This window comes from Astyanax mexicanus, chromosome 22 (genome assembly GCF_023375975.1).
Source record: "Astyanax mexicanus isolate ESR-SI-001 chromosome 22, AstMex3_surface, whole genome shotgun sequence".
In the NCBI taxonomy this organism is placed as follows: domain Eukaryota; kingdom Metazoa; phylum Chordata; class Actinopteri; order Characiformes; family Acestrorhamphidae; genus Astyanax; species Astyanax mexicanus.
This window is the reverse complement of record NC_064429.1, coordinates 25,046,777-25,067,484: the sequence shown is the minus strand read 5'-3', so window position 1 is coordinate 25,067,484 and position 20,708 is coordinate 25,046,777. Positions and strand designations below refer to the sequence as shown.

At 40.4% G+C, this 20,708-nt stretch overlaps 2 protein-coding genes and 1 long non-coding RNA gene across 6 annotated transcripts in view; 2 read left to right on the top strand and 1 right to left on the bottom strand.

Moving 5' to 3' along the window:
* LOC111197675 (uncharacterized) overlaps positions 1-4,527 on the bottom strand; it is a 139,363-nt gene extending 134,836 nt beyond the window's left edge. For both annotated transcript variants that reach the window (XR_007428793.1, XR_007428792.1), the window contains exons 1-2: positions 4,454-4,527; positions 3,918-4,014 (exon numbers count right to left, since the gene is read on the bottom strand). This is a non-coding gene — a long non-coding RNA (uncharacterized LOC111197675). The remainder of the gene's footprint in view (positions 1-3,917; positions 4,015-4,453) is intronic.
* The window catches only part of ckmt2b (creatine kinase, mitochondrial 2b (sarcomeric)), a 182,177-nt gene that overhangs the window by 120,348 nt on the left and 41,121 nt on the right, over positions 1-20,708 (top strand). The gene's annotated exons all lie outside the window — the stretch shown is intronic.
* rasgrf2b (Ras protein-specific guanine nucleotide-releasing factor 2b) overlaps positions 1-20,708 on the top strand; it is a 96,088-nt gene that overhangs the window by 55,695 nt on the left and 19,685 nt on the right. The window contains exons 14-19 of one of the 3 annotated variants that reach the window (XM_007243934.4): positions 5,134-5,382; positions 7,700-7,792; positions 10,946-11,364; positions 14,851-14,976; positions 18,282-18,371; positions 19,294-19,400. In XM_007243934.4, the coding sequence (XP_007243996.2) occupies positions 5,134-5,382; positions 7,700-7,792; positions 10,946-11,364; positions 14,851-14,976; positions 18,282-18,371; positions 19,294-19,400 (1,084 nt within the window). The remainder of the gene's footprint in view (positions 1-5,133; positions 5,383-7,699; positions 7,793-10,945; positions 11,365-14,850; positions 14,977-18,281; positions 18,372-19,293; positions 19,401-20,708) is intronic. The other 2 variants (XM_022667633.2, XM_007243935.4) reach the window with 2 other exon arrangements.

Genomic DNA, 20,708 nt, shown 5'->3' with positions numbered 1-20,708 from the left:
AATCAACAAAGACACGTACAGGAAAAGATTCCGGGAAGCATGTGTCAAGCCACAGGAGACCCCCAGGGAGCTGCATAACAGACTGAAAAGCCTGTATGAAAAGTGGATGAGGCCCGAACAGAAAACGAAACAGGAAATCGGTGACGTCATCATCCATGAACAGTTCCTGAAAGTGTTGTCTCCTGAACTGAGAAGCTGGATTCTTGAACGCAGCCCTGAAACAACATCCAGATCAGTGGAATTGGCTGATGCGTACATCACTGCACGGCATTCTGAGGGGGTCCGGCACCTCGACTGGGGCAGACGATTCCTGACGGCAGAAAAGCCAGGTAGGACTGTTGGGGGATATGGGAGAAGTCTTGATGCCTCTTATAAACAGTTCAGTCAAGAAAGTGGTTGGTCTAGGTCCAAAGTAAAGCCCTACACAGTAAGCAAAGGTAGCAGTGAGCAACAAATGGTGAACATGCTAAAATGCTTTACTTGTGGTAAATTGGGACATAAGAGCAGGGAATGTCCAGTGGGGAACACTAGGGCCAATAGACTCCTATATGTACCCAAAACTAGTGACTGTAAGGCAGCAAATAGTGACAGTGACACAGTTGTCAGGGTTAAAATTGGTGGGAAAGTACTCAAGGCACTTATCGATACGGGAGCGAGCCAAACCATTTTAACTAGGAGAAGCCTACCTGAAGCCCAAGAATTTCAGGGGACCAAAGTTAAAATTAGGTGTGTGCATGGCGATGAACAAATGTACCCTACAGCTGAGGTCATAGTTGAAATAAATGGGCAGGCTTATAGTTTAAGAGTGGGGGTGGTGGAGAACTTACCGTATGATGTAATCTTGGGCAGGGACCTGCCAATACTCGTAGACCTCTTGAGTGAAAGTAGCCTAGCAGCAGATGTGTGCGTAGCTACTAGAGCCCAAACCAAGCTCAGCAAGAGCTTAGAAAATAAACAAATTAGTGAACAACTTCCTTTTGCGGGTGACGTAAAAGTGCGTAAAAGCAAAAGAGAAAGAAGAGTTGATAAAGTAAGGGGTACCAGAGTAGAAGAGAGGGTTGCTGAACCAGATATAGTGGGGCTTAAGTTGTCTACTGATATAGGCAGTCTACAAAGCAACGATAATTCTCTGCGTACGCTCTTTGAAGCTGCAGATAAAGCAGGACAGGATGTAGGGGGCGAAACTGAGTTTACTGTGCAACAGGGTAAATTGTACAGGGTCAAAAATGAGCAGCGTTACCTTGTAATTCCTAAACCTTTGCGGCAGGAAGTGCTAAATCTAGCTCACGCAGATCCATTGGCAGGACATCTAGGCCAGAGTAAAACAATCAAAAGAATAACCAGCAGGTTTTACTGGCCAGGAATGTTCCAGGAGATAGTCAACTTCTGCAAAACATGTCAAGCATGCCAGCTAACTGCCCCTGCTAAAAAGTCAGACAGAGTGCCCCTGGTCAGTTTACCAATCATTGAAGTCCCATTTTCGCGCATAGCCATGGACATTGTAGGCCCATTGCCTAGAAGCCAGCAGGGTAATAGGTATATTTTGGTTATTTGTGATTATGCTACCAGGTACCCTGAGGCATTCCCTTTAAGAAAGGTGAAGGCCAGACAAGTGGTTAATGCTTTGATCCAGTTGATCTCAAGGGTAGGGGTCCCAAAAGAAATCCTAACTGACCAAGGCACTAATTTTATGTCTAGGCTTATGAAGGATGTTATGGCATTGTTAGGCATAAGAGGCATTAAGACTACTCCGTACCACCCACAGACCGATGGCATGGTGGAGCGCTTTAACAAGACACTCAAGGCAATGCTCAAGAAGTTTGTGTCAGAATCTGGGTCTGACTGGGACAAGTGGCTTCCCTACCTCCTGTTTGCCTACCGAGAGGTGCCACAAGCATCCAGTGGGTTCTCACCCTTTGAACTGTTGTACGGACGTGAAGTCAGAGGACCACTGGATGTGCTGAGAGAAGCATGGGATGGGGAGAAGCCTGAACGTCAGGTCAATGTCCTCTCTTATGTCCTCAAGATGAGGGAGAAGATGGTGAAACTTACAAGCCTGGTGAAAGAGAACATGAAGGTAGCTCAAGCCAGCCAGAAGAGATGGTACGACGCAGCATCCAGGAAGAGGGAACTGAAGCCAGGGGACAAGGCTCTTATCCTGCTGCCAACGTCCGAGAGCAGCATTCTGGCGAAGTGGCAAGGTCCTTACAGGGTTACCAAGCGGTTGGGTCTTACCACATATGAACTCTATGTGCCCGACAGCAAGAAAACTACTCAAGCCTTCCACATCAATATGCTGAGGCGCTGGCATGACAGGGAAGCAGAGACCACCGTCCATCTCTGGCTGAGAGCTGTGGAGGATGAGGAGGAGTACGATGAACAGTATTTTCCAGTGGCACAAGACCATCATCCCACCGTTTCCCTCGCCCACCTCTCCCCAAGGCACCAAGAGCAGCTGAGTAAAGTCATCCCAGATGGACTGTTTGGTCAAGAGCCGGGACGCACAAGTCTGGCGGAACACGTCATTAAGCTGAAAGAGACGGATCCCATAAGACAGACAAGCTGCAGAGTTCCAGCAAGACTCGTTGCTGATCTCAAGAAGGAGGTCCAGAGCATGCTGAAAATGGGAGTTATAGAGCCATCTACCAGCGAGTGGTGCAGCCCTGTGGTTCTGGTTCCCAAAAAGAATGGGGGACTGAGATTTTGCGTGGACTTCTCTAAACTCAACTCAGTTTCTGCATTCGACTCATACCCAATGCCACGCACAGATGAGCTAGTGGAACGGCTGGGCAGAGCCAGGTTCCTAACAACATTGGACTTATGCAAGGGGTACTGGCAAGTACCATTGCATCCAAGTGCAAGAGAGCTCACAGCATTCAGAGCTCCGAGTGGACTGTATCAGTTCACAGTGATGCCGTTTGGTCTGCATGGGGCAGCGGCTACATTCCAGAGGCTAATCGACAAGGTGCTGAGGGGCACGGAGGACTTCACGGCAGCATACATCGATGACATTGTCATATACAGCGAGTCCTGGGCAGACCATGTGGAGCATGTGAGGGTGGTGCTGGAGAAGATCAAGAAGGCTGGACTGACGATCAATCCGGAGAAATGCAATATGGCGCAGTCCGAAGTCACGTACCTGGGGTATGTGCTGGGGAATGGTGTGCTGCGGCCACAAGCCTGCAAGGTGGAGGCTGTCATGAACGCCTCTGTTCCAAGCACCAAGAGACGTGTGAGGTCATTCCTTGGTCTGGTGGGGTGGTACCGCCGATTCATTCCCGACTTCTCCACAATCGCGGCACCCCTCACAGAGCTCACAAAAAATGGTCATCCACAGAAGGTCAAGTGGACTCCAGAATGCGACGCGGCCTTTAAGACGCTGAAGTCGTGCTTGTGCTCTGCACCTGTCTTGAGAAGCCCGGACTGGAGTAAGCCGTTCACTGTGCAAACCGATGCATCAGGAGTCGGATTAGGTGCAGTCCTGTTACAAGCTGAGGGGGGAGACTTGCACCCCATCTCCTACATAAGCAGGAAGTTGTTCCCGAGAGAACGGAACTACTCAACAATCGAGAAGGAGGCTCTAGCGATCAAGTGGGCCTTAGATTCATTCAGGTACTACCTGATTAACAGTGAGTTTACACTGGAAACTGATCACCGTGCGCTGCAGTGGATGCGCAAAATGAAGGACACAAACGCAAGAATCACACGATGGTACTTGTCACTACAACCATTCAGATGTGTAGTGAAGTACAAAAAAGGAGCTCAGAATGTGACTGCTGACTTTTTATCAAGAGACTCTGAGGAGCTCTGACTTTGAGGGGGGGGGTGTGTGATGATGTCAGGGCCCTGAATACATCACCACCAACTCCAGAGACATTTTACCTGCAAAGACATTTTTACACAAACACAGTACTTACCTGGATCCTGTGGAAATGGCGGCGCGCGAGCCACCCGGGTCCTTAAGGTCTGGGTAGAGACCAAGGGGTGTCCTGGGGCAGGGGAGCCTGGGGGTACCTGTGAAAAAGAGAACAGAGAAAATAATACATTAACATTGTAAAATTATCATCAATACTTACCTGGACGTCCAAATGTTTACATGCATGTCATTCTGTTTGTAAATATGTTAATATTGTACATATACAATCATGTATAGTTGTCTTACCCACCTGCCCTCAAGTTAATTACTTGTTGGTTTAGCCGGGGATGGGCTAAAGGTATTTAAAGGCAGGCGGGTACACTATTGGGGGGCTGGTTGAGCGTGGCTGGTATGCCGACGGGAGTTTATTGAGCTGAGTATTAGCATTTGTGGTGGTAGCTGCCAATCCACCTTTAACTCCTACCAGTGTAGCGTGTAAATAGTTTGTATATATATTGTAAATTTCGTTTTGTTTTCATTTTTGTTTTTGGGTTCGGGTGCTTAATTTGTCACAAACACTTCAAAAGGGATTCTTACCTGGTTCCAGACTGTTTTTGCGTCTCTGCCTCACCTCTCTCCGGTAACCTCCTGACCACTTGTCCTCACACTACCACAGAACTGGAAACCCCTCTTTAGAGTGCATCTTTCAGACCATACAGTGAGTAGCTATTAGCACAGCAACACAACAGAGCTAGCTTACAAACAGTCAGAAATCTAAATGAATTATATTTTTTAAAAATGGTGTTTTAACACTACATAGTTTTTTTATCTGTTAAGCTGCTTTGTGATGTAAAAAGTGCTATATAAATAAAAATAAATAAAATAAATTGAAAATGTATAGTTCCTTTCATCTTGAGAGATAATGCACAACACATTACCAGCATTAACAAGTTTGCCTGGAATGGATAGCACTGCCTTTGATTGGTATTGGTGGTCAGTTAGCTGATCTGAAAAAATGATCAGCAATTGGTATCGGCCCCAAAAATACTGGTTGGTCTGTCTCTACTCGAAACACAAATGGCCCAGGACTAAGGTTGGAAACCACTGAGTTAAACAAATTCACCAAGTTCTCCAATATTTATGTTTCCATTGTTTGAAACTTCATTGTCTTGGTAATGTTGGTCCATCGCTACTGACTGCCTTGTCGTTGCACCTCTGAGTAGACGCTGCCCCAGGCTTCGGGTCGTAAAGCCGCTTTGCTGTGTGCTCTTCATTAGATCCGATGCGCGTCTCCATAAAGATGATGTTGACATTTGCTTCAGCAAGACGCTCAACTCCTGCAAGGTTCCCCAGATCCGCTACGCCAGCGTGGAGCGGCTGCTGGAGAGGCTGACCGACCTGCGCTTCCTCTCCATCGACTTCCTCAACACCTTCCTGCACACCTACCGCATCTTCACCACTGCCACCGTGGTCATGGACAAGCTGGCTGACATCTACAAGAAGCCTTTTACCTCCATCCCTGTCAGGTGTGTGCATCCTTTTAGTACTTTAATGTTTGTGTATTTTGGTAATTAGCACATTTCACCCCGTGCTACAAAATATTCCCCAGTTCTGATTTTTTAAATCAGTTTTATCCAAAATTAGTACACATGGGGTTTATATTTATAACCACATACTTATACAATTGATATATACTTGAAGGTCCTTTAAAGGATTTGGTATCTTTTTACACAAAATGGTACCTTTGTACTTTGGAGTTTGAATCTAACACTTAACCTGTTAATTATACAAATATACCATATATTGCATCTATTCAGTTATTCAGATGTTGCTTTACATCCTATGTACAATCATATAATATTTTGCCTCAAAATAAAACACACAATTTTTCACTTTACGGTTGGCATTAAAAAAATAAAAGCAGGTTAATGTCACCACTTTGGTTTTCTAGGGGTTACTTTCCTAAGTGGCACCTTTCCCAAGCACTCTTTTCTACATGCGTCACGGTCTTAAGTTTCACTTTCCCTGAGTCTTAATTTTCCCCGAGTGCTGCTTATTCTGAGCTATGATTTCCCAGAGTGCTGCTTTTCTGAGCCTGGTTCACATAGTAACCTGTTTTCTGATAACTAGCAGTCTGGCGGTGGTGTGCATCCTGAGGAGAAACTGTGTGCTAGTTTCAAAAAGATTATATTTTCCTGAAGTACTTGTTGTGTTTGACCATGAAAAGCCTATTAAAAGATTTTTGTCCGCACAGGCCAACGCAAAATGTGTGTTTTTTGGCGCGCTGTCAGCACCCGCACTTAGTCCACAAAACTAACCATGTTACAGTTACCTTGCTCTAGTCCTAATAAAGTGTTGTTTTATTAGAATTTACTGATGGAAAAGAAAGGAAAGGAAAGGAAAGGAATGAGAAAAGTGCTACAAAATGAACCAATCACACAACCCTACATGCAGCACTGGGAGTAGATAGCAGACACTTTTCTGAGGCACTCATTTTTCTTTTTTTTTTTCCTTTTTTGGAAAAATACATAATTCTATTTGCTACAGTAGAATTCTTCTTCTTCTATTTTTTTGTGATTATAGTTTTTTATGTATTTATAGAACAAAACATACAGCATATATTATACAACAAAGTGGAGAGAGAGGAGGAGAGAGAGAGAAAAGAAAAAAAATAAAGAGAAGAACAAAAGAAAAAAAAGTGCAGCAAAAGACATGAATCATTAAAACTATTACTGAAATAAAAGTTTCAATGCTTACACCAGTCCCTGAGTCAATAGTATATTTTTGTTAGCTTTGTTGATCGTTGCAGTGCTATATTCTAGACGGGCTATGTTGTAAAAAGAAATAATCCAGAATAGTTCCATTATAATAACAGGTGAAAAGCACATTTGAACTATAGTTTTTTTTGCAGATGTGAGACCTGCCACTAGCAATCTATTCTGAGTAGGAGAAAACTGGTAATGAGAGTCATCATTTAACAACAATAAACTTTCTTCAGAGTTATAAAGTTCTATATTTTATATAAAGGGGGAAATTGGAAGTGGCCAGACTTTACATAAACCAGCTTTGCGGATTGCTTCTACACCCTCACTTAGACCATGCTTAAAATGATCCACAGACCACTGATTTCAGGAGGACCAGAGATCAACTCTGGACTGCTCTGGTGCTCAAAACAATGTACAAGACAAGGGTCTCCTTAGTGTTAAAAAAAATTAACTAGCTTCATAGTGCCCTAATGTCTTGTTGGAAACCCCTTAATTTTAGTGGATCTAAAGCCCATCAAAACAGTTGTAAAACATTAGTGCATCAGTTACTGCCAGTGTGTGATACAACAATTATTCCAAATACTTTTGGATCTGCCCTGTGTGTACTTTTCCCTTTGACATAACGACCTTTTAGACCATTAAAATGTTTCCTTTTTCAAAAAAAGCAGGTGTTCTCCAGGGTTAGAATGCTGTACCGTAGTTACTTGGCCTGATCAAAGCAACAAAACAGCTCAGAAAGCCTTGAAGATCTCAGCATCCTCAAATTCATCAGTGTCATCAGTGTTTATCTCCCTCTGCGCTGTGCTTTCTAGTTTATGACTTTTTCCACTCGTCGAAACAGCTACTTGTCAAAAACCAACAAAAAAATATATATAATGCCTGTCAGCGTAGTTTGTTGCTGTTGTGACCGTATCACCACATTTCTCTCCGACATTTCCCTGGAAAGCAGTTGTGTATGTTGTGAATTCCAGTGTCTGACTTTCATTGTTCTGACGATCACTGTTTCATACTTTTTGTGGAGTCTGTTTTGGTCTTTGATGTGTTTGTCCCTCATCCTCCTCCGTACTTTATCACACAGGGTTCAATACCACTCATTTGACCGCTTGTCCATCACATCCATCTGTCCAGACTACAGCTTGAAGATCAGGAAGATTGCCATGGACCAATCAAAGTAACATACAAAGTCTCTGTCTCTCTCTCTTACTTTGTCTCTCTCTCTATCTCTCTACATCTTACTCTCTCCAGCCCAGTTGCTTGCACTCTCTCTTTTTTTACCCCTGTTGTGCTTTATATCCTCTACAACCTGCTTTTCCTATGGTCCTTTATTCTGCGATCTACAAAACCCATCAAACACTTTTCGATGAGTTTTGGTTATTTTTGTAGAATGAATTTGAGTGGACCTTGATATTCACCAACAGTTACAGTTAGAAATTAATGATGGCATTGCTCAGTATCTACATTTGCTCCCAGTGCTTAAAGTAGTACTGATATACAGCTATGGAAAAAAATTAAGAGACCACTTCAGTTTCTGAATGAGTTTCTCTGATTTTGCTATTTATAGGTATATGTTTGAGTAAAATGAACATTGTTGTTTTATTCTAACAAAAAGCATTTTTCCGAAATTCTAAATAAAAATATTGTCATTTCGAGCATTTATTTGCAAAAAAATGAGAAATGGCTAAAATAACAAAAAAAGATGCAGAGCTTTCAGACCTCAAATAATGCAAAGTAAACAAGTTCATATTCATAAAGTTTTAAGAGCTCAGAAATTTCACAGTTTTTCATGCATCTTGGCATGTTCTTCTCCACCAGTCTTACACACTGCTTTTGGATAACTTTTTGACACTGCTAGTGCAAAAAATTCAAGCAGTTCAGTTTGGTTTGATGGCTTGTGATCGTCCATCTTCCTCTTGATTATATTCCAGGTTTTTAATTTGGTGAAATCAAAAAGAATTTTTAATTCTTCTTCTGGTCTCTTTTTTTTCCCAGAACTGTATTACAGTTACCGTTACTGTATTACTATCTGTTACTGGTTACAATATCAATGATAGATTCCGTAACCCTTGGCATGGCATCTGTTTACCAACAAAAGCCTGCGAAAATCCTTTGGAGCTATTAGAACTTTTTTTTAGAAAGTCAGTTCACTCAATGACCATCTTTCCCCTGGGCAACTGTTTCTAGTCACACAAGACCATGTCGCAATCTCTCTGAATAGGAATAGACCAAAAGACAAAAACATATTTTAAATCACAGATAAGAACTGATAAAATAAAAACTGAAGAATATTTTGTACTGCTTGGATCAACAATGCACAAAAACATGAATTCGGACTTGTTCTGGCTAATGCACTTTCGCTGATCTCCTCGAGGGCCTTCTTTTTGCTTGTTTTAGCTACAGTGCTTACACAGATCTCCAAATCAAGGAGGGTTTTCTCCAGTAGCTTCTCCATACTGCCGACCTTCCTCTGCTCCAAAACCATGATTTTATTTTGGCTTGTTCTGCCTAATGGGGTTGCACAGATTTCCACATTAAGGGTTTTTTTCTGCTAGTGCTACACTGTTCTTGACCCTTCTTCTCTTACAGTGTAAACAGCAAGCTGATTGGCCCTTTGTGTATTTCTAAACAGATGTCATGCTGAGATGTATGAGAACTCCCATTTATACTGCAACCAATGACCAGTCCACTCATTTATAACATGCCTGGGAAAGGTCTCTTCGAAAAGCAGTAGAGAAAAACAGAATCAGAAAACGTTTTTGTACATTATTATTAATCTAGACAGTTCGAACTATTGACGAGTTTTTTTTATCAGTTATTTAATTTGGTTTCTATCACATTCATAGCCTGCCTATTGACATTTTAAAGATTGGCACCATGTAAAACAATTTCTTTTTAGACTTCTACTGATATTTGTTTGCAATTGCAATCCAGAACTGAAATGGGGATAAGAAGGAAATTAGGGAACCCAACCAGTTCAGTAACAAATACAGCTTTTAATAGCCACACTCAAACTGTTATATGTTGCAGTATATTTGTTCCTTTGGTATAATAGAGTGATTATTAAGTTTAAGGTTGATGACCTACTTTTATATGTTCTTATTAAAATGATTCTATTCAATACAAATTAAAGATCAGTATCGGCTGAGATTGATAGCAGATATATTACCATCTATAATGAAAATTCACTATAAGCGTCTTTAGTCTTCTGCTAGGCTTAATCAGTGGCTAGAAAACAATATATTTATTTTTTCATTAGTGAATCTATAATAACTTGATTTAGTCTGATCCTTCTTTTTTAATTCTGCTCAGATGATTCATTGTGCCTGCTTCCCCATCCATCATCCATATGTTGCATTGTTTTGGTCTGTTCTCCAGTCAGAAATAATCAGGCCCTCCTGCCAACTTCCCCTTATCCAAAAACTCTGGCAGGAAGCATGCTGCTGTGCTGCACAGTCACACCCTCACATGTCACACATATGTAACTTGCTTCTGAGGCTGAAGAAACAGGTGTCAGTTTTTACCACACAAAAATGTCACTGAAAAATGTGGAAATGTACACTAGGATAGTTGATGATTGGGCTAAAATTCACATGAGCTTTCTGATGAGACTGGAATAGTCCGTATTTGACATGTGGGACATGTGGAACCAAGAATTAGATAAAGATGAATAGATATATATTGAGACTCATTTTGTCCACTTATGGAGAGAAAAGCTACTTTTCATCCAGTTGATTTATTCATACAAACTGTTGCCAGGGTGGACAACCTTTACAGAATATTGGATTGCTACTCTTTGTTTGCACACTGACATGCCACATGTCATGGGACAGGAAAAATTATTGTGTCCCATGATTTTTGCCTTTGTAAGATATGTGTGGGGTCTCTGGCTTTGAATGTGGATTTGATTTCTTCTAGGGTTGCTTGTTTGTTTCTGTGGATAATTTTAGCCAGAAGCCACCGGTCACAATTATTACCACTATTATGTCTGCTGGATGGGTGGTATTGCTTCATATGATGTATATTTAATACTGTCAGAACTTCGTAAATGGATAAATGCACCCACTATCAGGCCTTGCTTAATTTATGCATTAAACAATAATTGGTTAGTGTACAAAATTCTCACTCACTAGATATCACCTCACAACTTATACAAGTGTGGCAGTTCCCATGCAAGTCCACATTATAGGGTACCACATTATGATTGAGTTACGTCCTGCTGTTCCATGACTGTTGGCACACCAGTTTAATATGAACATAGTAGAGATTTTGGCCACAATCTGATTCATACATGTTTTTCTTGCTGCCATTCTCTATTTTTTTTACTCAGATCTCTGGAGCTTTTCTTTGCCACCAATCAGAACAACCGCACCAACAGCAGTGGTGACCACCCCAACGACAAATCCCCCCGGCTGTGTCGCAAGTTCTCCTCTCCTCCGCCTCTCTCCATCCCGTCCCGCACCTCCTCCCCCGTCCGCACCAGAAAGCTCTCCCTCAACTCCCCCCTCAACTCCAGAGTGGGCGCACTGGACCTGTCCTCTAATCCCACCTCCTTCTCAGCTGCCAGCAGCCCAACCTCCTCCAACCCCACCACTTCCCCTCCACCCTCCAATAACCCCCGCTCCCCCCCAGGCCAGAGCCAAGGACAGAGCCCCTCCTCACCTGAGCAGAGTCCTGGAGCTCCGGAAGACAACCCAGATGCCCCCCGCATAGACGCCCTCTGTAAACATCGGCGTAGCTTCAGGAGAGGTAAGACCATCATTAAGACCACATAGATTGTTCTGGAGAGATCATGATGATAGTGATGGTGTTACCATTACATTACCATTCTGTAATTCAATTGTTTTTAATTGTTTCTCATTCTATTTATGCACAGTTTGTTAGTCAATACTAACTAAGTAATACTGATGTTATACTATGACTTATGTCATGATTTATTAAAGCTAAAGAATGATGCACTGACCTGTGAGACCTGTGGGATTAGTCCTTTTGCATTAAACAAGTATGTCATTTTTAGCTTCACAGTAGGGGTGTGCCATATCATATCGTACGCGATAATATCGCCAATTTTTTTCAATATCGTGAATGATATTATACCCTGAAATATCGTGCCATATCACCCGCCCCTAATCACATCAGGGTACTATTTTTTTTGCTGTTTTTAGATACACACTGTTCTCATTTCCCATTATATATCAACTAGAGACAGATTATATCTGCCCAGTATCATTTTTGGGTGTGCATATTATATTGTATGCAATAAGAAAATGTAATATTCATTTTGGTGCAGTGTTTCGTCATATCGCCAAGAGTATCGTTATCGCGAAAGTACCATGAAATATCATGATATTATTTTAGGGCCATATCACCCACCCCTACTTCTAAGTACTTTATCTGTTTGCATGGACAATTCTGGCCAGACACCATCGGTCACGATCATTTCCACTTTCTACACTGTCCACTGTGGTTGGTAATGGAGGGAGAAAAAATTCTGTTTTTAAAAATTTCTAGACACCTGTCAACAGGGCCTTAACCCCTTAGACCCTGTATATGAGTCCACATTTTTTTGTTCACTTTTATAACTATATTAATTTCATAATTTGCATCAGTTTCAGGACTCCATATGATTTGCTAATGTAGTTTCAGCATTCCTAACTGAATAATACTACGAAAATGCTGTTGTGTATAGGAATAATGATAAGATAAGTGATGACAGCTGTCTGAATCCTAAATCTGTGTGTACACTGGCTGACGACAAGTCTTTAAGTTGTCATGGTGAACATGTTTCAGTGTCAAGCTTCAAGCTTCATTCTGAATAGCCATATAAAACGACAGTTTTCTCTCAGTTATCTCTTCCATGTTTAGTATCCGCGTTTAGGACAAGGATGAAGTTTGGTAGGAGATCGAAGTCCAGAGATCCAAAGATAAAGAATATTAAAAAGATAATTTGTTGCTCTGTCACGATGTCGCTTGCAGCTTGTTGCTAAATCACAGCTAAATGACTGATCAAATTTTAAGTAAACCCCACCAAAACTAACTTTTACCTCATGAAAGTCTCAATAAGCACTTTTCTAGCCTCATTAGATGCCAGGATGAAGTTTCTGGCTCTGTATTTTTTAATCTCTCACCCAAAGCATTGTTTTTTCTATATGATCCTGAATTGTGTGAGTTTAATAGCATTTTAAACCAATGCGTTTAGTCTGAAAGCCAAACTGAACAAACACATTTTCTTTTAAATACATCTGACAAGTATTCTAGTGTTTCCTTATAAACCGCAGGGAGCAGGTCATGAGCAAACATTCTCGATTTTGTGTGCTTTTCCTAATGTGAAACAGAGCTTGTTAAACTGTTTGGCCAAGCAAGCATTCCTCCTCTTTATTATTGGCTTCTAGAACCTACTGGCATCCAAGCACAGCTCACTCTGTTTTCAGCAAATTGATTCATCTGTATTCTAAGTTGTCAGCTCTGTCAGAGTACTGATCTGAAGTCAGCTGCATGCTAAATAGACCCATAATTGCTCTTTGGGAATGTTTTTGAAAGATGGTGCTGTTTAGACTCCACAGAACTAGCCCAGATCCAGCTGCTGTTCTGATTCCATTCGTTTCTTTACAAATTGCAGTAATGATCCTGCGTTCTTGTTATTGTTGTTTCCTTTGCTTGTGAAATCAGCGACATTGGCACAAGGATGTTTTTTTTCTTTTTCTTTATATCATTAGCATTGATGCATGGCTTTTACACACCATCTGAGCATCCTCGGAGAGCCTTGTTGATCTACTGTTTTCATTTCCCAGTTTACAATGCGTTGCACAAAGTAATAATCCAATAATCACACAATTTCATTTGCTTTCCCCAAGATTTGATTAGTTTTTCTACTATCTATTGGTACGGTAGTGGGAGAGGAGATTTTGTACTGTAGAGGTGCTTTAGTGCTGCTTGTATCAAAATGTTGACATAAGTGCTAATAAGCCCATTTTGTCTTCATCAGTGAAAATACTTTCATACATTTGCTTATGTGAAGCTATCTTTATTTAGATTGAGGCTGTTTTATAATGAAACTGAGGCCAGAACTGCTGCTTGGTAGTCAGTCGACAGTGAGATGCTTATGTAGCCCTGTTACTTAAACACAACGAGATGACGGGAGTTTGTTTATATATTTATGTCATTTTGTTTTAACAGATATAAATATATGACATAAATATAGGGTCTACAGAAAGACAAGCAAATCATCTGTTAAAAGGTACCAGTTATACCAATATTACGGAAGCTATGGCAAGAACAATCTTTTAATACTATCAAAATACAGGATCTACTGCAGTCTACAGAGTAAATTATTCACATAAATTATATAGGGAAGTGCATTATTAACACACTCATATACAGTTCCAGATATCAGTAAAATACAATAAAAGTAAAATTATGTCTTAGCTTTTCAACATCAGGTGATATGGGGTGATATCTGAGTGCTCCAGCACTAAAGTCTAAAGCCACTATGATCGGGAGATCTTTGTTTTGAATCCTGGTTATGCAGCTTGCCTTCAGCTGCCGGAACCCTAAGAGAGCATAATTGTCCTTGCTCTCTCTGAGTGGGTAGATGGTGCTCTCCCCCTACATCACTCCTAGGGTGATGTCGATCAACACAAGGAGCCAAGCACGTTGGTTGCTTGCAATGATGCATCAGCAGCAGTTCAAACAGAGCCGGTGGCTGACTTCAGATGTGTTGGAGCAGGCATGTGCTACTCTTCACCCTCATTGTTAAAATATGTAAGTTATTATTTTAACAGTAACAACAATAATCTAACACTTGGACTGAGCTCCTGAGTGCCTGGTGGTGTTCATTGTTAGTGGTGTTTGTTAGCTCTGTTACTCACTGATTGGGCTGAAAGGTGTACCAGTGAAAGAGCATATGAACTGCAGAAACAGCTCTAGACTGACTGGGCTAAGCCCAGCTGAGCATGTAGCACTGAGTGGCTGCTGAGTCTCAATGTGTGCTCCATCTCCGGAGTCCATTTAGTGGCTGGACAAGGAAATGCAGCTTTGTATGACCAAACAGCGCTGCAGTGTAATCTTGGGTCCCGAATTTGATCAGAACAATCAGCCAATAGTGTATTTTGGTTGAAAAACGACAGATACCGATACATTGTTCCATGCCTTAAAAAATATAAACACTCTATAAACAGTATAAACAGCCTAACACTAACCTGTTGTGTGTTTGATGGTGTTTCCTTCCTCCATCAGCTGTGCTGGAGTCTGTCTCACTGGACAAGTTTATCCCGGAGTCTCCACAAGGCAGCGAAGCTGGAGATCTCTCACCCTGTCGTTCTCCCTCAACCCCACGGCACCTGCGCTACAGAGGGCCTGGAGGTAACGCTGGGTTTACTATGCGTTGCTCTGTGTGGGAAAGAAAATTGAGCTAAGCTAGTTTTGCAGGTTGAGTATAGTGAAAAATAGGGATGCAACAGTACAGTGTGGCCACGGTTTGGTTTGTATCGCGGTTCTTGGGCCACGGTTTCAGTTCGGTTTCGATATATATTTTTATTATTTAGCTCCAACATGCAGCATGTTTTTAGCCCTTTCTGTTTCAAATTAACAAGGTGCTCCTACTCACACTTGCAGAGCCAATATTAAACAGAAAAAAGGAACAGATTAATTAAAATCACAACATTTATTATAAAAAAGGATCACTTATTCTTACTATTTATCAAAGACAGGCAAATTTAAATAAAGTGCAGTAATATAAAATGTAAATATTAATATTATTCAATTAACTCAACCAACAAATATTGTCAGCCAGTCACATACTTTAGGAAAATACTAAACTGATATCACACTGTGCTTTATCTGCTGACTGTGTTTTTGCCTTGTTTATCAAACTCAACGCTGAAGCCAAAATGGTCCCAAACAGCGGATTTATAAGCTGACGACTCCTCTTTAAATGTCCTTTTCTCTGTTTCGCGTTCACTGGACGTGATCACGCAGCTGAGATAGTTTTGTTTAATTAGCCCTCAAATCTGCCTTCAGAGCTTTCAGAGATTTGCATTTGGGAAATTCAGAAAATAATCTGATTGGTTGTTGCATGGTTGTGGAGAGACATGCCAAGAGAAGTATATAAATAAAAGTGTCCCCAGGGTCCTAAAGCAGTCCTGATTATCTCCCAGTAGACAGAATACACAGAAAGTATCCAATCAATAACCACAAATAAAACATTAAAGTTTTGTCACCAGAACCAACCAGAGACAGCTGGATAAACTCAAACGTTTATTTTTTTTAACAGGGAATTAGCAAACTCAAATTAAGAGTTTTTTCTTCTGTAAAAAGTAAAAAAATAGAGGTTGGGCGGGGGTGGGGTTTTGGGGTGGAGATGGAGGGGCAGGGCAAGGAAAGGAGGAAAACACACATGTCCTCACGTGCTTCATCAGCAGCACGCCCTCAGCAGCCCCTCCCCAGGCCATGTGGCCGAGTCTGCTATCCTACAGTGCTGCTTCACTGCGGGGCTGTGTATTACTGAGAGCGTCTGTTTGCTCTGTTTGTGCGCGCACTGAAATATCGCGGTTCTTCCAGGTGTATCGAACCGAACAGGCCGAACTGAACGGTTCGATAAAATATCGAGAACCGTTGCATCCCTAGTGAAAAATCACATATTTACATGATTTTCTTTCTTAATACAGATATATAAAATCTGATAAAAACATCTTTAATGCCCAAAATCTAGCTACAAGAAATTGTAGCTTCAGGAAAATGTAGTTACAAGAAATGTAACTCATGTAGCTGTCACAACAGTTAGGATTGGGTTAAGTGTTTGGGGAAACATGAACAATTAAAGCAAGACATTTTTGTGACATGTCCAAATTAAAAATAAAGCTGAAAAAAAACACCACAGCAATTCTGGTGTTCTCATTATAATAAGAAGAGAAAATTTCAGTATGTGAATTAGTTTTTTTTTATTTATTACTTTTAAGTAGATTAGAATTGGGAAGTGGACCCAGTTCTCCATCATCTGTTACCAGTAGTTCCTGTGGCCTGGTACAGCATTCAGCATAACCACTATGCATTAAATTTAAGCCAAGCGTGGTCAGGCCAGTCCTCAAAGAAGCCCAGTTCTGCTAATAAATGGCCCCTGTGTATTAGTGTGTCAGTCTTACCAATTTATCTTGGGCTAGAGTCAGTTTAATAATGTGTTTGGATGACATTAAAGGAGTGTTATGTATAGAAGAGTTGACTGTAGCTTGTATAGTATTTGTCTATATTCCTAATTACTTCCATACTTGGTACGGGTCGGAGCCGGACTCTGTTCCATCCAAACAATTTATTCTGCGGTTTCGTTGCAGGCTTTCATCTTGTTTGTTATTAGTACACTCCTGCTATTTTGTTAATGTCATGTATGCAGCATAAATATACATTATTATTTTCTTCTTTGACCCACATTTGTGTGACCCAGCCCTCAGTAGTCTCTAATGCGAACATATTTTCCATGGAAAGCTCTTTCCAAATGGTTGCTAACTCCTGGGTTAGCCTTGGTGGAACCCAGGTGGAAATTTTCCCAAAGTGCCTTTCATTCCAAACTCCTTCATGTATACACTCAGTAACACTGGCAGTCAAGTTATGCTGTAGTCAATGGAAACCTTGTGTTTGTTTACTTTATGTTGCATTACCCCATTGACCTGTTTCTCGTACATGTAGCCTGTTGTCTTTGTGAATTAATTTTTTCCTTTTTTTTTTTTTTTTTTGACAGATGGTTTATCAGATTTTTAAAACAGTTCTTATAAAAGGAATCAAAGTAAAAATGTATCTGATATTGCATTAAACTACATGGATATAAGCTAGTATGGATATAAGATAGAATAACAGCTAGATTATTATTAGGAGAAGAAATGGTCTGTAAATTATGAATTGCATTATATCAAAGCAAATATTATACATTATTTTTGTATCCTACCTGCCGTAATATTTAAATGCTTAGCTCTGCATTTAGCCCTGCATTTCCCTCTTATATTATAATACTAATAACAAAGCGTTTTTAGTTTTAGAGAGAAAAAGGATTTCTCTATAAAGATATACAATACAAAAGTAATTTTAGTGTACTTTACATTAATAAAATGACAAGTGAGATCATGAGAAGATCATCACAATATCATTATAATGTGCAGTATTTAGTTAAAGAGAGATTTATATCATATTTTTATATTGGGGAATGAACAGAAACAGCATCGCAGGTGTGTGGGGATGTTCTAGTCTGTGGGTAATAAGTTCTGTCGCCATTAGGACGTCTCTCGGCTCGCGCAGTTAGAGGAGAACAGCTGCAGCGAGTGCATGTAAAACCTGCAGCTGCCTGTACTTGCAAGATTTTAACGTTGTATGTCCTCATAAAGAGCCTTGTGTGAAGGTTGTGATGTCACTGATGTCAAAGGTTACTTTCTTAAAGGGATGTTTATATCAAGTAGACTAAAACATTGAAATAATTAAAAAAAAACTGTATGAAAATATTTTTCTTTTAAAACTCTGTATAAACTGTATGAAATGAAAAATAAATGTACTTTAAAGGGAAGTGTAAAATTCTTCTATATTTATAATAATGTGTTCAATCAGAGTAGATATTGAAAAATGTATTTTTAAAACGGTGTTCCAGTCACAAAAGGCACGTTATATTAATATTTCCCCCTCTCTTTCAGTCCCGGCTGCAGAGAACTCGCGCTGTTCGGTCTCTCCCGCCTCGGCGTTCGCCATCGCCACTGCAGCAGCCGGCCACAGCAGCCCTCCAGGTACTTAACAGCAGACAACAGAGCTCCAGCACAGACAGAGCAGAGAACATCACGTCCTTCTCCGAGCTTTTTATAGACCCGAGCCAATGTAGCTACAACACAAGCTTTTCTGTACATTAAGCCATGGGAGCTGCACACAGATAATGATGATTCAGCCAGTTCAGATTAGTTATACTGTACATATCAGTTCAGTTTTAGATTATAGTGGCTCAAATCTTGAGGCTGATGACTTGTATAAAAGATGTAAATATCTTTTATTTGCCTTGGGGTCCTTGGAATAGTGAATTAGTGCATAAGTGGAATTGCATAACTGTGTCATTATATTCAAATAGCGTATCAAAACAGCATGATCTCTTTACTTATAGAGGTTATTTAACTGTACGATTAAGACATACAATCTTAGATCTTACCCCTGAACCATGAACCATCAGTAATTGTTTAATTACATTCCTCTATATCTGATTTGTGCTGGAAAACCATACCCATCTGTGATAAGTAGAATGCTTTCAGAATTAAGATAAAAATGAGTTCCCTACTGGGAAGTTGCACATATACCACAAATCAAGTTGTAATTTCTAGTGGGTTCCCGAGTTGAGGTGACCCTTTACTGTTTTACATGGTGGAGAACAACACAGAATCAGTAATAGATGGCACATAATTATATATATATATATATATATATATATATATTTATATATATATATATATATATATATATATATATATATATATATATATATATATATATATATATATATATATATATATATATTTGTCTGATTTTTTCTCATATTTTTCAGATTTTAAGTTTTACGATATGGTCAGTTGTCAGAAATTTGTAATATTTAAATTTAACAAAAGAATAAGTCAATATCCTATGCTGAAATTGTGCCTATTTGCTGTTGTTTCTTTTTGTTTCTAGTTTTCAACAACTCAGAGAGGACGTGCGACAAAGAGTTCATCATACGCCGGGCTGCTACTAACCGGGTTCTGAATGTCCTACGCCACTGGGTCTCCAAACACTCCCAGGTGGGCTCTCTATGATTCTTTTGCTTTTATTTTTACATCCAGAATATCTGTTATTGATGACTCCATAACATCCATATGTTTCCAATATCCATAATTACCACAGTAGTGCTGTGGATATAATTAAAATCAATGGTATATAGTCCTGGATTCAGGACACAGTGGGTTTAACTTGATTTGAACTCAAATGCACTGTTTCAACAGGTCAATGCTCGTCCACATACTGCTGCCATATGCCAGCTGCATCGCCAGACTTATCCTCCATTAAAAATGTGTGGGATTCTGTTGGTTGAGCTATCAACACTTCACTCTTTTCTAATGGACACCATTAGGAACATCTACTATAACTTTATGTATGCATTACACACTACCCATATCAGTCTATATTTATTAAATCATTTATTGTTTCTGGTAACTTTAAAAACTTTATTTGCCTTCCGAATAGCATTGCAATCTGATTTCTAGACTGGCTAGTACATTTGGATTGAAGTAAAAACCATAGGTTGAAGCTTAAGAACCTTTGACTGTCACCTCCAGAAAATATTTTATACATTCTTGATGCCACTACTTTTTCTTTTACATTTTAAAATTTGAAAAAAGCTATATAGCTCTGCCATTTGACCACCACATGCCTACACCCTCAAGCCTGTTTTTAAAGAGGTTGAACTCTAACCTTTGGGAGTATGTGTATTCCCTCAACTTACTGACCTGCTCCAGATGACTGCTAAGCAGGGGAATAACCAACTAGAGGTTAGAACTGGCAGAAACTGAGCACTTTATTTCCTCCACAGCTCCTCAGGCGAGTTCTTTTCTCTGTGCCATCGGAGTTTCGTCGATCCCCTGGCTGTGAACGCATAGACAGCTTCCAGACTTAACCTCTGGGCTCGACGCCTCCTGTTTTACAAGTTAGAGGAAGCATGACATCCCTTTCACATTTTCCAAGCCATTATCACAAGCAAAACCAATTATCCTGTTCAAACAGTGCCAGATTTTAATTACAGTAGCAGCCAGTCAACTGCGTTTTATTTCGTGATACACGGCTATTAAATCCAGATGTAATGAAAGTGTAGGAAACAGCACCTTAAACATCTAAACCTTCGCACTTAGCAGGAGTGAATCAGCATTCCGCGCACTTAACCCTCGATAAGTGCCTGTTCAATAACAGCAATAAACGCTGATCGCTCCTATTGACGCAGACACTGAAAGCCCGCTGTTTGAGCAGTCTATTCTCTCCCTGCGGAGCGCTGATTAGACATGTCTGTCTTTATTGGGCCTGTCCTCGACTCCCACTCTGACGGGGATTATTCCTCG